Below are 18,081 nucleotides of genomic sequence, written 5' to 3' on the forward strand. Positions count from 1 at the left end.
AATCTTGGCTTGACGTTTGCATTTACTCCTTTAACTTGCATAAGTTAATGACATAAGTTAAGGAAAATTTAAGTTATGACTTAGAGTCAAAGGACACAGAAAATAGTCAACTCCATTTCATATATAGTGAATGTTTCTGATCATGTAAGATGATAATACATACAATACCAGGTTCTGACATTTTATTATCAGTTGACATTTAGTGATTTTTTTCAAGAAAGAAAAAACACCTATGAGCTGTGTGAAAAGCAGTCATGGAGCAAAAAGGCTGATATCTTGGGTCAGATAATCCATAAACAACCATCCCATGCACACATACACAAACAAAACATGTTTAACTACCCACACAGAACGCATTGCAAAACTGCCTCCTTTATAGTATGTGCAGTATCAATGGCGAAACAACACTGCATTTTTCCTGAAGAATACTTTCATTCGTTCAGAAGAAAGAATCAGAGCACACCAGCTCTTACAGAAGCAAAAGAAAGGGAAAATCAGCCTTTAGTGGAAAAGATGAAAAATATTGTGGTTAGTATAACAATATCATTGTTCCTGTATCAATCTGTACATTTGCATTTAAACAAGTTAAATACTGTAGGTCATTTCTCTGCAGTTTAAGAGTTCTAAATAAAATTGTCAGTTACTTAATTTGTAGCTAACATTCTGGGTGGCTTTTTAAAGTGGAAAAAAAAATTCTATGCATTTATTATCTTGTTTAAGCTTATAATCAGCAACCTGCCGTGACTTTGAATTAATTAGTTTGTTGTTTTTTTTTTTCCTGAGGTGTGGCAGAGGGTGGTGTGGAATCCAAATTTGATAAGGGACATAGACTCAAAAGAAGCTTGTAGTTGTTCTTACTGTGCTCTTTGATGGTCTTCACAGTGGGATGGTCCTTTAAATGAACAGTGTAGCACAACTGATAAGAAGCATGACAAATTTAAGTTCTGCTTTCATCATTAGGATAGCAATCTATAGCAGAATCATTAACAAAACTTCTCTACCACAGGGTATTCTTCCCTTAGCTGTGCTGTCTTCCTAGAATGTTATGTCTCCCAGCTAAAGGCAACTGGTTGGGTAATGGAGCCAGATTTTTCAAGCAGGATGGAGGAACCCACCTAGCCCACAGCCACCCCCCTCTCTGCATCTGCTTTTCCTCTCAATTTGGCACATTTGTCTAGCAATGTCCTCAGGACAGGGTAACCCTGATACTAAGTGCATGCCGTCCTTCCCACGTGGGACTGTGGAGACCAAGTGAACAATCTTATAGCCCTAATGCAGACAATTGCTGGAAATAGAAGCCAGACTGCTTCCTGAGACTGAGATCCTCTTCTCCAGGCTGCACTAGAGGTGATTTTATCCCTATTATTATGTGTCAATACTTATAAATGCCTAAAGGGTGGGTGTCAGGATAATGGGACTAGGCTTTTCAACAGTGCCCAGTGACAGGACAAGGGGCAAGGGGCACAAGCTGGAACACAGGAAGTTCTACCTCAGTATGAGAAAAAACTTCTTTCCTGTGAGGGTGACAGAGCAGTGGAAGAGGCTGCCCAGGGAGGGTGTGAAGTCTCCTTCCCTGGAGACATTCAAAACCCACCTGGACATGGTCCTGTGCCCCCTGCTCTAGGTGTGCCTGCTCAAGCAGAGTGGTTGGACAAGATGATCTCCAGAGGTCCCTTCCAACCCCTACCATACTGTGATTCTGTTACTTCACCCTTCATCCTGTCACACAGCACTGCCATAATTTCTGTTTTAGAAAGCATGAGGCTGCTTACTGGGGTGATACTTATTGCATTTTGCAGATTGTAAAGCGACTGCAACTCTTGAATTTTCCTGAGCACTACCCATAACTACAAATGAGGTTCTTGCCTTTGAGTTCTACTTTTGTACACCAGGAACCATCAGAAGTGTTAGCCACTGTGATCAGGTCTATATTGCATGCAAAACTGAAGACTTTTAAAGGAAGGGAGCTGCATTTAAGAGAACGACCACTAGAAAGTGCATAGATTTAATCAGACTTGTGATGTCAGTGTTGTGTTTTATTAAACGAAATCATCATAAATCCATTGAATGTCAACTTCTGTTATCACTGCACCAACTTATAAATTAGTCTGTTTCCACAGGCATCCCATTATGCAGCTTCCAGTTTGATTTTTCTGGCTTATTGTGAGGTTGTTCAGTGTGCCCTTGAGTACAGTAAAGCCAGAGAGACATAGCATCTCCTAGCAAAAGCCAGATGCTTTAGTAACTACTACTCCACTTAGCCACCACTTCAGACCTTTCAGATTTTATTTGAATTAGACGAGCTGTGACATTTTTAGTATCTTTTGAGCAACTGCCTTACTTTACAACCATGAAGCTCAGATTACAATACACTGGGGTAACAGGAACTGTGTAAGATAGCTGCACAGGAAAAGCCATAGTTTTGTCTTGTGGGATTCTTACCAAACCCCTTCAAAGCTGTGCTTACTTAGTGTTGAAGTTTTGAACGTTTTATCTCAGGGTTCTTTGTCAGAATCATATACAAACTTCTATGTGCACAACAGTGCAGGGCTTACCACGTTGTTTCTCAGCCACCACTGAGCAAATGTCAAGAAATTCTTCTTAAAAAGCAGAGTTATATTTTGTGTTAAAAACTTGTATGGTGTATGTGTGAGATATGGGAATGGATTTCTTGCTGTTTGGCACTATCAGGACAGATGAAGCACCTTTAAGGTCTCTCTGCACCTGAACTACCCCCACCCTCAGTAAATCAATAGCTGATTCCTCAACTCCATTGCACATCAAAAATGGGATAATTTGATGAATTTATACCTTTAGTTTTTGAACCAAAAATTCAAATTCCTTTCTAAACTACTTCAGGCCACTAGAGAAAAACTGTCCATGTCTTTCAAATAAGTAATTTCTCTAAGCCTAAAGTATAATTTTTTCATTTCTGGTCATCCTTACTAAAAGCAGACCACAAATCACAATCTTTCATAGAGCTACTGTGGTTATGCTGGCACTCTTATTCACACTGCTTTGTGATTAAGACGCTTGTCAAGATGTACATTGTAGAAATAGGCAGGGAGGAGCTTTGAACTACCATCTCCTGCCAGGATGTCAAATATTGTCTCTGCCTGCCTCAATAATATATACAAACAGTACAGGAAAAACACATGGGGTACCCAAATCACCGGGAAAGATGTCTCAAAACTGTCCAAGTAGTGAGACTTCTTAAAAAACTATGATGTCACTGAGCCTAAAGCCTTTCACTGAAGAAGTTTTACCACGGGTATGGTTCCATAATTGTGTTAAGCAGATTTGAATTCTATTAAGAATTCAAACTCTATGCTACTGTCAGATATTTGCTTGTTGCCTTTCATGTGGTACCTCTAACATTCATGTGTTCATGTGGATCGATAAATTGAAAAGACAGAAAGGTTTTAAGGAGGTCCATTCCCAGTTCTGACACACTGTGGGAGTACTAAATCTAAGGCAAAGCACCCTGCCTTCTCTCTTTTGCCTGATGCCTCTGTAAGTGCTCTCACTATTCAAAATTCCCAGGTTTGCTCTTGAGAAGTAGCTGTATTTTGCAGGGAGAAGCTGCCTGTTAGAAGCTCAGGACCACTCAGTAGAAGGAGAAGAACACAGTCTCATTTATTTTAAAATCTGATTTTGCATTTGTGAGGCAAGCAGAGATAAAAAGCAGTGTTGGGAACATGAATTGACCATTCATGGTTAACAGCACAAGTGAACAGCCAGAAGATGGAAGAGAAAAATCAGTGCAAATGTGGTGTATTGAGTTCTCCCATAATTTGAGAGTGCTTTTGCCAATGAAATTCAGTCAGAGTTTCTTGCCAAAAATGTCAGTGAACAGACCTGTGACTCCAGCCTCTGGAAAGGCCTGGAGGGTGCAGGGTGCCTTTTACACAGGCTCTAACGTGACATACCAGACTGAGAGGCAGATTATGACTAGCATAAGCAACAGCCTTTCTCCTCAACACAAACTGAGCCTGCCAAATGACGTTGAGTGCTAAATCTCTGAGAAAATGGAACGTTAAACAAGGGACCACACACACCTGCTCCTTCCCTCACAGTGTTAGATGCCCTGCAGGCGCAGGGATATCCCTATCTCTGAGCATAGCTTGGCAGTTTCTCATTTGAGATTCTCCCACTACCTGTCAAAAGTGAAGCCCTGAAGCACCCCCTACCTCCCTTCACCTCCAAATACACACCTAAAGCATATGGCAGCACAGAATCAGTTTAAATCACTTGCCAAACACCCAGTCTGAATGACAGAAGAGTGGCCATTCATCCAAAAGCAGACCAGCACTTTTCCATTTGTTTCTGCTTGCAAATCACCCCTCCCTAGCAAATCTCTTGGAGGAAGACAGGACTCTTTCACCATGCGCTGAAATTTAACAACAGCACATTATTTTCATTTGCAACAACCTGTAAGAAATAGAACACATATCCTCCACCTACCCCTCCATTGAAAACCATTGGGTTTGGAATGTGAGGACCACATTTCAAATGCCTGAAGAGAGATGAGTCCACAGCCCTTTCACTGTCCCAGTTAGACTTCTCCAGCAAGAATTCAATATAAAGTCTCCTTTGCAGCTCTCAGATTGATCTATGGACCTCAGCTCCTCCTCTGGAATCTGCCTTCTTTCTCAAGACATAGGAGAAAGGCAAATGAAGAGTGCAAGCACACATCAAGACTGAGAGACTGTTTCAAGAGCACATACAGTTTATTGCCTCTTTTACTGAAGGAGACTGCATACATAGGAGTGAGAACTGACTCTCTAAATTAGAAAGGACAGATTTGCAAAGGCTGGAAGACCAGCTGGCACATGGATGGAAGACACTGGTGTTGTACTTCCTGACTTATAAAGTACTGTCAAACTTTTAGGAGTGAACTAAAGTAAGCGTGCTTCTGTTAAACAGCACCAGACTGACAGGGCCCTGTGTGAAGTCAAGGAACTGTTCCTCAGATTTCCAGAAGGTTCTGCATCATGTCCAAGGCTTTGTGGAGATCTGAGAATGCCTCAGAAACATCTTTCTCTATTTCTGCTTTAAATCTTCTCATTCATGTCTCCTATTGGAGCTGGCCCCTTGGCCTCCTACTAGAGGGCATGCAGACCCTCCCTTCCTTTCCCAGCTTAACCATAAGCAACAAGCACCCATGGGGAACAAAGACACACAGCAGGCAGAGGCTACACAACTGCCGCAAGCAAAGCATGCCCCAAACTTTATCACCCTGTCCCATGCATGAACTCAGATGTGGCCTTGTACCAGCCCTTCTTTCAGGCATGTGTGGTGACAAATTCTCCCTGACAATCTTAAATCCTAAGCTGATGAAATTGAAAGCAATGCCAGAACAGATGCAGGGCTTCATGGTGAGGCCAGAATAAAGTCACATCTTGCTCTAAGGAAGCCGCAGCATTTCAAAGGCTGAGCCTGGCTCTGAGGACTTTTAACAGAAAAGAATGATGCATCTGTTAGCTGAGCTGTGAAGGCATCAGACTGCATTCTCAAGCAGGCATAACTCCACTGGCCTCATTAAGTCCTGCTGAGTTATCTGATCGTTCAAGACTCAGATAACAAACTGCCAATATAAGAGACATAATGTGGTTAATGCCTGATCTTAAGCAGTAATGGGAGCTCTTAGGCTTCAGCAAAAAGAGAATAGACCTTTAAATCCTGCTTGGTGACCTTCGTAGTCCTTGAATTAGCTTGACATAAAAAAGAACCAACTGCTGTACAAGCCCACCCCTCCCCCAATCTGATTTGTAAGCTAGGAAAAGAAAAAGAAGTTACATGAAAAAAATGGTGCAGGTGTACTCATTACTCTTAGGTCATTGTCTGCGTTTTGAGGCTGACACAAGCAGCATCTTCCAGGCCAGAACTGTCTACCTTTAAGGATGAGATGAATAAAAACATTCGGGGAGGGTGTGTTGGAAAAAACTCAGAGCTTCTCCAGCCACTTAGCCAAGTTTTTTACTATTCTGACTGAGGGTTTTTTTCCACTGAGGAAAGAATATTTTATTCCCAAAGCAGCAGAGCAGCAAATAAGCTGTTCTGCCTCTCAATGTAAAGGGATGCATTCATGCCTTTGTTGGGACTTAGTCAAGAAATTACTTCATGTAGTCTTGACTCTATTGCTTAAAGAAATTCCAAGTGGAAGGGTGTAGGCATGGCAGTCACTTCTAGAGACCAGTAGCAATGGAAACGTGGGTCATACAGGCTCCAGGATGGTTTTCACTTCTAAGTCCTAAACTTCTGTCATAGACTGCTACTCATGGAGGTGTCCAGGTTTTCAGGAGAAGAAACCCCATTTACACCAGGGTCTGACTCTCCCTAGGCCTCCAGCTCAGGAAATCTATTCCCTTCTCAATCATGGTGTGATTTTGGGTAAGTTGCTCGATTTCTCCACCTCTAAATCACAAGTAGTAATGCTAAGTAAAAATTAATAACAATTAAATTATTAATTAAATTATATACTTTATATATATTATGTTATAAAAACATAATATATAATTAAACATACTAATAATAATTTAAAAATTAGATTTTGGAGATCTCTTGGGAAAAAGCCCTTCCTCTGTGCAGCTTGGTCTTTCTGGCTGATGCAAACAAGAAACATCATTTGCTACACTTACAATTACAAAGAAGTATCAAAAAGGCAGAAAAGGGGCTAACTGGTATTTCAGAGGTGAAAACATACCGCTACCTTTGTGTTTCTCACAGGGAATCAAGGCAAAAATCCATTGAAAGGACCTGACATTATTTTTTTCATACAGGTTCTTGGTTCCAATTGTGCAGACTTGGGCAGTTCCTGTTCTGGACAGCCAGCATGAATGACTGTAGCTAAAACTCAGGTAGGGAACGGGCTGTGCCTGCTCAGCTGGGGAAGTAGGCTAAGACAATTCTGCAGCCTTTGGAAAAAAAAACCTCTGGATCCAGCATGCATGTATGTAATTTTCCTTCCTTCTTCATGGAGTGGATTTGACCTGTCAGTGAAGGCTGTGAACGCTACTACTCAGTAAGCTATAGCTCAGCAGCCTCTTTATGCTGGTGTTAACTATTGTTAGTCCCCTGAGAAAAGGCAGGTCCCTCACAGAATTCCTCAAGTGTTGGACTAGACATGGTGAAGAGTGAATGCAGACTGCCACTGAAACAGGAATGAACTAAGGCTTTGTTCATGATGCAGACATTCCCTTTGCATTCATCTTCTCCTATATGCAAGGCAAAAAAAAAAATCTCTTCAAACTCTCTCTATATACATTTCTCTGTGTGTATATGCACACAAACTTGGGAATATACAATGGCTGTGTATACTGTTTCCCTATAGTAAAAATGCTCTGTAGAAATAAAGCAGTGATTCACAGATTCTTGTTCTGCAATATAGTCAGTCTATCCTGGCTATGAAACTGCAGTTCAGCTAGAAAAAAAAACAAACCAAGGCACAAGGGAAAGAGAGGGAGGCTGTACTGTGTGGTCAGACAATAAATTACAAATAGTTACTGCTTTTCCACCTTTCTTGTCCTCTGGTAACATAAATAAATAATGATGGGGTGAGGGAGGGCTGTACTGAAGACTTCCTTATTATGAATACAGAAGACTTTGTCAATTAAAATTGTTGGATATTAGTTTCCAAACAGATCTTCTGGTAATGGGGCACCATGGTGTGAGGGCCAGAAGTGTAGACTGCACTGTGAGGTGGCAGAACAGCACGTCCAGCATAGTAGTAATATCTGGCTGTTCAGACGCAAATGCTCAGTTGCAATGGTATTGGAAAAGAACTTGCAAAAGGCCAATTGTTGGGGTCCATATTTCTCGTCTTTCCAAGTAGGTGAGCCAAATGCTTGGACTTTCAATAAGTCATGGACATGAAGGCTTGAGACACCATTCAGATGTCCTTCCTAGCTAAATTCCAGCACTAATTACTGTATGCCATCTGCTTGGGTTTGTTTTGCACCCAGTCCTGAGAGGGTGAATCTTCTCAGCCCTGTGCCAGCAATATGCATACGTTCTGCCAGCAAGCTCAGTGAGACAAAAGTTGTTTAAGTGAGGATTTTAGCTGAATGGTGAAGACACCCTAGTCAGTGCACAACGATAAAAAAAAAAAAGGCTGCATTTCAAGAGACGTTTCAGTAACTCCAGAAGCATCACCCAGTGGGATCTCATTAACAAGTATCCAAAGCGACACCTACTGGTGTAGATCTGGATTACCGTGAAACATAGAAATGAGGTTAGAACAAGGCAGAGCTGCACAAATAAGCTGACTAATGAGCCCCAAAAGGTATTAGTGGGGGATATCAGCAGCTGGAAACTGAACCTGCTGAGTTCTGCTAAATAACTGAACCTCTAACTATTATGGTAGCAGATGAAAGAGATGTCAGCTTGCTTCTGAGCACCAATGGTTTTCTAATGGTGCCTCCCTTTCTTGAATTTTAAAAATGGCCTAAAGCTACAGCACAAGAAGGAATTAATGCAGCTTTTCCCATCAGGGAAGCTTCGTTGGTTTAATGCCAAGAGATAAGACCTGGCACACACGCTTTCATTCAGACCACCTAGCGAATTCTATACATGTAAGTGGCTGGATTCACAAAGGCCAAGACATGTTGCATATCCTTGGACTTTCAAGGGAATATAAAGATGAAACTACAGGGGTTAGGTAGGAACAGATTCCCATAAATCACTCCAAAGGTTACTATATTTAATGATGGCCTTGGACATCCATAGCAGGTACATCAATCCCTGTTCCATGCTGAAAAACACATCTGGGAAGGCACTATTCTCTCTCTCAACTTTCAAGAGAGGCTGCTGAACTTAAGCATTCCCAGATAAATTTATTAACTTTTGGCTTTCTAGTTGTGCTTCTTCCTACTGGAGACAGGTTTGTTCACAAAAGACAGTCACTTCCTCGCAGACAAGAGGACTTTTTTGCAGATGCGAAGAAGAAAATTAAATCTGGCTGAAATGTCAAAAGGTTGAAAGTGTTAGAGAAGTGGGTGATTTAGTAAAATTGCAAAGGGCTGTAGTTCAGAAACAAGTTTGATGCTAAAGATCTGTACTATAAACTATGGAGAAAACTGATATGGAAAGTCAAGAATCTGGCTCAGAGGCAGCACAGACCAGTCAGGACATCCTTGCATACAACTGGTTGGGGGACAAGTTCTGGCAGGAGATCAGAAGTCTAGTCCAGGTCACTTTATCACCTTGGATGCCACCAAATAAAAGTATAAAAATGATCTGCAGGGTTATGGTGCTCTTCAATCACCCTGCAAATGTCCTTTCTTTCTTCCCACTCTGCTTGGGCTTATGCCAGCTTCAACTGCCCTCAGTAACCAAGGAATCAAATGTGTCCATAAAACAGTAAACATCCCAGGCATTGCCCTTGCAGCCTTCCTCACCCAGAGCAGCCCATGATTTAATTGCTGCAGAGTCTAATTCTTCATGGTTGTCATCGTTACTGGCATATGACTGTACTCACTCACCCCTGAGCCTGCTTCTTGGAAGGCACAATATAATCCTTGCCTTGCAAAGCATCACACTGGGAGTGTCATAGCCAGGTCTATTGCTTTCTCATAGCCAGAGGGCCTGTGACCCAGTTGTAAACACTCTTTAGTCTATAGCACAATGAGTATCTGCACTGAACTGAAGTAAGCAAGGAATTTTTTCTTTGTTTGTTTTTATCCTGAATTATCAAAAGCTACTGTGAAAGCAGGAGAAGAGTCAAGTTAATGATACCTCTCCATCTGTGCAATACATACACAGCCCTGAAAATCTGTTTTAAGGCCCACACATTGAACAGTAGCCACAGCTTCACTCGATCACATAAGCTTGATAAAAATTTATATCATAGGTTTAATACAAAATTTTTTTTATTATTTTAAATGGAAGAGGTCAGGCAGAATCTTTCTGTTCATTGAGATATTAATTTTATAATTTGAACTACAGAACATGATTAATTGCTGACTGAAATCTTCTCTTTGCTTGAAATCCTTTACCTTTTGAAATGCAAAGAATACAATTTCTTCACTTTTTTCAGATGTCAATAGTCTCCAGTGAAAAATTTACTTCTTCCTTACCAGTAAGGCTACATCTTCAAAATTCCTTTTTCAGGCAGTGAAATTTCATTCCTTTTTACAGGAATTTTTAAAGCCCTTGGCAATGCCTGCATCTGAAGTTAGAAAAGAATGAAACATCCCATAGATGTACTAACACCAAAGAGTTGGGTAACATTGTGAGGCTGTTTTATAGTGACAACGTTTTACCAAAGTTAAGTTTGCACTCCTTAGCTTGGAGCTTAGTTTCAAAGGTCTGATATTGCTGGGGAACAGTCTCGATTCACAGTCTGGTATTTTTCCTGCCCTAAGGCAGGATTTTCACAGCTACGCACCAGCTACATATGGAAATATGCAAATGAAATATTAAAACTAAATAATTACATGGCGGTCCATGTTGATTATCTCACATAAGAATCTAGGATTGCAGCTATAAATCCTGACTGCCTCTTTGTCTGAGTTAGTGCCAAAAGTTCAGTTCAGCAATCAGATTTATAAGAAGAAAAAAGATCTTAAAAAAAGCAGCATTATGAGAACACTTTCCCACTGGAGAGAGCAAAGGCCCTAACTTAGGACTTCTCCCATGGCCAGCAACCCAAATACTCTCACTTTTCTAGAAGTAAATTCCAACACCTATCTTAAACCATGGAAGACCTGAAAATTACATGCCTTATGTATCTACACAGAACTGAATAGTTTTCATGGTTTTCCTGGGACGTGGACAATTCCAAATACTGCAGAGAATATTACTGCCTAACCGCTGAGAGCACTTAATGGTGCAATAAGAAAAATGGGAAGAATTAATGGCACACATCCAGAGACAGATGACACTTAAACAGAACAAGACTCCACATTCTCCTCCTGTGTGATATGCTGTCTCCAGGAACAAACATCAAACCCCAGCCTTCACCTTTCTCTATTGCCAGAAAAGGAACAAGGAAGTCCTGAGCATTTCTTACTGTGCCATAAAGGCTCACTGATGTAACAAGATTTCTGCCACCAAGTCTTTAATCACATAGTGACCCTTCTGCCTTTGTACTTTGCAAACAGGAAAAAACTCAACAAAACTCTTTGTTCCGCACGCAGATAAATCTCAGAAGAAACTGTGCTTGGGATGAAGTCATTCACTCTGTTAGTGAAAGCATAATAATAATAATAATATTAATAATAAAGAATTAAACTGTCAGATAAGGAAATTCATTACATTGCCATCAGAATTTGCATATGCATAGTAAACGAGCTTGAAACCACACATTCTAAGGTGTGGCAGAGATGAAATATTGAACATCTGCTTATTAAGAAAACTGTTGACCTCATCTTGTGCAATGGGAGAGCTGAGGTTACTAGAAGCATAAATGTATGACACACAATTAAGCACTGTGCTGCAATCTTTACACAGCACCCAACAGTGTCAATTACAGTGCTAGAGACAACCTTACTCCTTCCGGCATTTTAATTTTCCATTTGCCACTTTTCCATACTTCTCATGCAGATTTCATGCTCAAATTGGAGGGCAGGAATCCTTACTATTATAACTAAACTTCTGCTTTATTCCCCACAGCACATAAGGATGGTCAATGACAAGCTCTGAGAACTGAATATACAATAGTTACTGAAGCAGTTCATGGTCCAGCTCAGCCATGGCTAAATTCCAACCTAAATTCTGTTTTAAAGCCAAGCCATTTGGACAGAGGACCATGCTTACATCCTTTTTGGTTGAAACATACCATTGTGAGGATAGCCTTGAGCTCTTTCTACTTTTCAGGGTGCGCTCAGCATTGGCAACCTTCTAAAGCATGTGTAAGATTTGCAGGAAGACAGACTACACGCATTGTCTCACTAGCAGACAAGACAGGTACAGTGTTAATTACTGAGCATGTATTAGAGCTCTCTCAGGCCTGGGTTCTACCACAATGGTGGAAGTAATTAATTATGTAAATAAGTAATTACAGATTATTACATGAAAAAAGTAATTAGCTTTCACTGCTGAGGTAGGCAGGTATTTAACACAGACAAGGTCATCTGTTTATAGAAGGCAGTATTTCAACCCAACAGCACTGGAAACAAGATGGATGCTTTAGCCCCGCAAGTGATAGTACTTGGTGTTAGCAAGGTAACAGGGATATTAGCTATGTGCAGCTTCACCACTGGGGTGCTGGCAACAGACCCTGACCTACCAGGCACAGGATCACCGAAGGCCTCTCAGCAGTCTGGCCTGTGCTGGAGAGGTGTGGTACCTCTCCCCAGAGACAGCTGTGGTTGCGCCCAGAATATCTGTGAGGCAGTAGTGTTGAGATCAAGCCCAGATAAGATCTGAAAGCAAGCTGCATACCTGCACCTTGGGGTAGAAGGAAGCTGGAGTACATACCAGTATATTCCTTACATTATTTCAATCCATTTTCAGTATCAGATGCTGGACTTTAATACTGGATAGGAACTGGCAGACAACTGGTGGTCCAGTTATTTCAAAATGTCATGTCCAAATGTCATCCTTAAAAATCAATTTCCAAATGAAAATGCTGCATACTCTTTCTTGAAAAATATTTGTTTTTTGTAAATTCATTCTACTCTTTCCCTAAGTCATTTTTGTGCCCAGCTGCCATGCTGGGCTGAGGGCATATGTATCTCAATTTAACAGACTGGATTTAAAACCTGAAGTTAGCACATGTTGAAACATATCTGTGGTATCTGTCGTCATTCCTTTCAAGCTCTGCCATAGCTCCCACATTTCCCGAAGCCCTAAACAAAATAGTGTATTCATCAGACTTGTTGAAGAGCCAAGGCAAAAAGTCCAAAACAACAGATATGATGAGCCTGTCCTTTCTGTAGGCCTCACGTAGAGCCATATTACCTAACTGATGAAGCTGTGATTCCCTGGCTTGTTTCCGTGACAGCCTGCAGCTGTACTAAGGAAGTAACTGTAACCGTGGGTTTACGTCCCAGAACACACACTTTCAAACTTGTATTCTGCATAAATAATCTGTTCCTACTCACTCACTCAACTCACTTGCTCATTTCTCACTTTTATGTGAGAAATGCAAATACAATTGGGGAGTTCTCTAATACTTGAAAATTCTTGGATTTAGTTCCTACCTGCTAACAACAACTTGTGTGTACACATACCAGACAGAATCTCTGTTTCAGTTTTTTCCTTCTCTACATCTCTTCTTTTACTGGAGTTGCTGAAGAAATTACGGCAATTTCTACATAAACAAGTATTTTTCTATTCTTTCAACATTTTTTTCACATTTCCAGCCACCAATTCACAATACTTGAGACAGAGTTTTGTATATCATCAAATCCATCTCTTTGTCAGGGCAAATTATTCTCTCTCTTTCATGGAACTCTCAAACTTAAAAAAAAAATACAGCTACTTTCTACAGCTTTATTAATCTTTTCTGATTCTGCAGAAAACAGCTTCATCTTTCAAATCCAGGAGAAAGAAAACCACATGGAACTGAGGTCCTGTGTTTCCACACGGTGGGTGCACTCCCCAAAGCAGGACTTCCTGTTGCTAATCTCAAAGGTAACCCACCACATCACTAGAAGAGCTGCAATGCAGAGCTTTGACTCAGGTCAAATAACATTTCTTCAGGTATCCTTATTTGCCCTCTCTGCAGAGCCAACCCTTTGCCATATTGCTCAGGAGTCAACGCTTCACCAAGACACTTCCCCATGCAATACTCAGCACTTAGCAAAGTCTAGATAGCTGACAGCATCCCAAAGAAATCCCTGTTGGCTGGATGTTTCATGCAAGTTCAGGCTGTATGCATCTTACTCACGAACATGTGAATTCTATTCTAGATCACCTTGGATTCATAACAGAGGGCATCTCAGATTTCTTAAATGCTTTTACAGCAGTTTGCTCAACAGCAAGAAAAATGCAACAACCATATACCTCTGGGAATGCTTCAGTGGTCTAGCAGAAGAGACAGCAACCAGTGAAAACAGGACATTAGCCCATCTGCCTGCAACTCAGAAATTCATTACTCTCTTTTTTTCCCGTGTGTCTAATGCAGACCTACGTCATTGCTTAGAAACAGTTCCACCTATAAATATACATTAAACATTTCCTGCACACATTGATATGTTTATATTAATATATTATACTATCTAGATACTTATTTATTAAATACATTATAAAATCAACAAATTTTGACCAGATAGAGGTTCTGAATCTGTCTGTCTGGTAACTAATACTCTAACATGAATACCTTTTTCTAGCAGTGTCCCAGGTAGACAATTTCAGGTAAGTACTTTCTTTTCTTAGAAGCATAATCCCAAATTTCTTTATTTGCAGAAAAATCCTCTATACCTCTTTACAAGATGCACTAGGCCACCAGAACAATTAATCCTTATCCATGCTTCCCTCCTGAATCATAAGTATTGGGTCAGAAGTTCAGCCCAGTGCGAACACAGTCATGTTTGTGGACAGCCACTCTCAGCTCTGGAATGAGACTTTGAAGCTTTTCCCCAGACATGTTCTTAGGGCACTGTAACCTCTGCAGAAGTAGGCACTGTGCAGGGAACTTCTCGTATACTGAGAGGACTTCCTCATTCTGTCTACAGGTATTTTCTAAAATTCTTTGGCATGTGATATAAGTCAACACACCTGCCTTCGACATCAGAAACCACCCCCTCCAACAATTACCTTCATTTGTTTCCAAGTTATCTGAGCTTCAGGACGTCTTCTTAAAAACTAAGTTATGCTAAAGAGAAAATTTTGACCCACTTTTGAGGGTGAGGCAGTAAAACTGCCTTCTTCCTCCACACATTGATCCCTACAAGCTAATGTATGGTAACAATGGGCTCAGCTACCTTAAATGAAGCTCATTTCTTTAGTAAAGTCTTGTTTTGTACATTTCTTTTCAATCTCATTCTGAATCCTCACAATTATTCATTTCCTTCTCACACCAAATTGTATCATTACAAGAGTCAACTTAAGTATATTAGAGTGCTTCCCAATGGTTAAATCCCTCAGAGAAATGAAACTCTCTTTCTTTCAGATTAATCCCCTGGGAGTAGTGGAAGCCTAAGTAAGAAAAGTAGAGTAGATTTGTCCCATTTTACCTGTCAATGTAAAGAAAGCCTTGGAAGCAATAGAGAAGATACTTGGACTGTATCTCTCAGAAAAACACTGAATTATGGCCCGTCTCACAAACCACAAATGCAAGCTTGGAAAGCACCTGCATAGGGCCAAAGAAGCCTCTGACATTTAAAATAATGTGAGCATTTAATAGAGAATGAGAAAAATAGACATTTTTCTCCCCTCTTCTTCAATCTCCATTTCAACTTTTCAGGGTTTTTAGAGTGTGAGAGGGGTGTTTAAACAGGGACAGAGCTCCAGGGACAGTGCGCAAGATTAGAAAGTTCAGTGTGACAAAGTAATTACCTGGCTCTATCCAGGTGCTCAGGGAACTGGTCACAAATCAGCTTAAAACAGTAGTTCTCCACTGAGCTTTATGAGTTTACAGGTGTGTGCTGAAAACTGGATCCCTACCTTGTCTCGAATCCCTTGTCTCATAACTTCTCTTTCAGCCTCCATCTTGGCATATTTGGCTTTCCTCTCTTCCTCTTCTTGCCTGAGTGCTTCCTGTCGTTCCTCTTCTTTCTTGGCAGCATCTGGGTCTTTCTCCTCATCCCCACCAAGCATCTTCCCCATGTCTTTGGTAGCCCCTAGAGAAAGCACAAGAGAAAGTCAGCCCTGTAAGGATGTGGGAAAACCACCATGATGCCAGCTCTCTCCCTCCCCACACTCAGGACCTCCTTCCACCCCCTTGGCATCTGGAGAGGTTTCTTCTTCCACTGAAGAGGAAGCACACGCCCCACAGAGGCAGGAGGTGAGCAAAGCACCCAGCCTGACCAGGTGGGTTAACTGGCACTGGTGGGAGAAGCACGACACCAAGAGGAACAGATTACCCCTGTAGACTTGCAGTCCTGAAGGGGGCAAGCGGTCATCCACACAATGTTTTCACTCCATCAGCTGAGTCAAGTGACTGAAGATTGATTTTGGAGGGTCTTTAATCTAACAGGCAGGTGATACATCCAGAAAGAAACGACATCAGGGCTAGGAAAGGAATTTGAAATCTCTATTGCAGGGATGAGTAATCACAGTCCTAATTGTTGCCAGAAATTACATAATCCATGACACGTAGGAGCATGCAGTATTAGCAAACATTTGCAGTTGATGGTTTCTAGGCTTCTACCATGGATCAGAAAGAAGCAGCATCTCTGCGTGTCTCTTATCTGGCCTTGGACACCACTGCCTCTAATGCTTAGCACATACATGGGGTCTTTGCCTGGTTCTCTTTCTACCCTTGCATGCGCAGTGGTCTCAAATTTTCAGTCCTTACGTGCTCCTAACCCAGCTTTTTGTTACTGTGTAAAACCCTTGCACAGCTATGTAAATAGGGAGGCTTCCTACATGTCCCTCTGCCCCCACAGGGCTGCATAAAGGACATTTACTCCTTATTTCAGAGGCACTTTTATTGGAAAATGACTGGCAATCATCCAGCTAGGGAGGAATGCAGGGGCTGGGGACAGAGGGAGGTAATTTATTGTGATACTTCATCATCAAGGCACTGGAGGGCTGGTGAAGACACGTATCCTTTGGGAGTTCTGTTGGACCTTGCCTGGAGCAGGAAAGCACCCTGCATCATTTACTAACTGAGGTACATTCACCCTGGAAGAACACTGTAGGTGGCTGGTTACTGCCCTTAGTTCCTGGGTCAGGACAGCTCCAGATTGGCTTCTTACTGGCTGAGACTTAACTGAGTTTATCTGAGACAGCCTTGTTGTAACACACACTCACATGCACATACATGTATACATATTCAACGTTTCTTGCCTTACATAAGGCAAAGTTATCTGTCCTTTTGAAAGGCTTAGGCTAGAAGAAGACATTGTCAAAGTCCTTCAAATAATTGTTTGATGGCATTATTAGAGGCAAAGTGAAGGAAAGGGGTTTTCACATCCTCTTATCCCTCCCTTATAATTTACCTCTTCAATGTGTCAGCAGTGGCAGAGGACTGTGTTTGCTCTTGCTTTCCATGTCCATTCTTGGGATGGCAATGGTGGAACCTTCATTCTTACAGGGAGAAACCTCTGGAACCTGCCAGAATGATTCCTCCTGAATTGCTCCAGAGAAGGCACTTATCAGATTAACTAATGCCTCTAACAATCACAAAGGCATTTGTTAAGAGGTGAGCTGATCCCCCCACATTTCTTCTCCATGTCATGTTTTCCCAGAGCCCTAAATTGGAAGCAGCCCTAAATCAAAAGCAACCCTCCAATCCCCCAAAATGTGACAGAGAAATGCCCCCTTTACATGTCCCATAAAGAAGCATGGGAAAACTGATCATTTTAAGCCTGACGAAATCTGGCTGTTACAGACTTCATTTAGGTGGGAAATAATAAGAATAAATATGACTTCCTCCATTCACCTAGGTAACCACAAGCCTCTTGACACTTCCATCCTGTTGGGGAACTTGTGAATAAGATGAGGAAGACACCCAGGGACCCCAAACAAAACCCATCTGGAATATTCATGATCCCTAGCTACTGTCAGCCTTCCTGTACTGTCACTTTACATCCTCCTCTGCAGGGTCAGAGTAATACAGGAATTCTTGCATTGAGGCCAAATTTACTCAGGTGATTTCTTTCCTGGAATGCAAGGACTGAAATTGCAAACAAACTAGAATTTTATAGCAAGTAGAAAGGCAATGCAGACTAGTTGGGTCACACATCCCTATTGCCAGAACCTCCCTAAGCAGCTTTACTGTGCCAGTAACACCTTTAATTCCTGGATTCCTCTCAACAAATATTTCCACTGATCAAACTGATTTGGGTTCAATAATCTACCAAGTTTATATCTTTTTAGCTTAGAGCTACCCAGACAGTGTAATACACTAGTTACTTATGAAGCAGAATTCAGCAGCAGAGATTTTTTTTCCATCCAAGCTCTATTTCTAGGCTATCATTAAGTTATAATGTCAACTCAGCCAATCATGTAAGGAATAAAATTATGTAG

At 41.3% G+C, this 18,081-nt stretch overlaps 1 protein-coding gene across 5 annotated transcripts in view; it reads right to left on the bottom strand.

Moving 5' to 3' along the window:
* CPLX1 (complexin 1) overlaps window positions 1-18,081 on the bottom strand; it is a 116,155-nt gene that overhangs the window by 26,823 nt on the left and 71,251 nt on the right. For all 5 annotated transcript variants that reach the window (XM_064438058.1, XM_064438061.1, XM_064438057.1 and 2 more), the window contains one exon: window positions 15,553-15,728. In XM_064438058.1, coding sequence (XP_064294128.1) covers window positions 15,553-15,728 — 176 coding nt within the window. The remainder of the gene's footprint in view (window positions 1-15,552; window positions 15,729-18,081) is intronic.

The sequence above is a fragment of the Phalacrocorax carbo genome, chromosome Z (assembly GCF_963921805.1).
Source record: "Phalacrocorax carbo chromosome Z, bPhaCar2.1, whole genome shotgun sequence".
NCBI classification, from domain to species: Eukaryota; Metazoa; Chordata; class Aves; order Suliformes; family Phalacrocoracidae; genus Phalacrocorax; species Phalacrocorax carbo.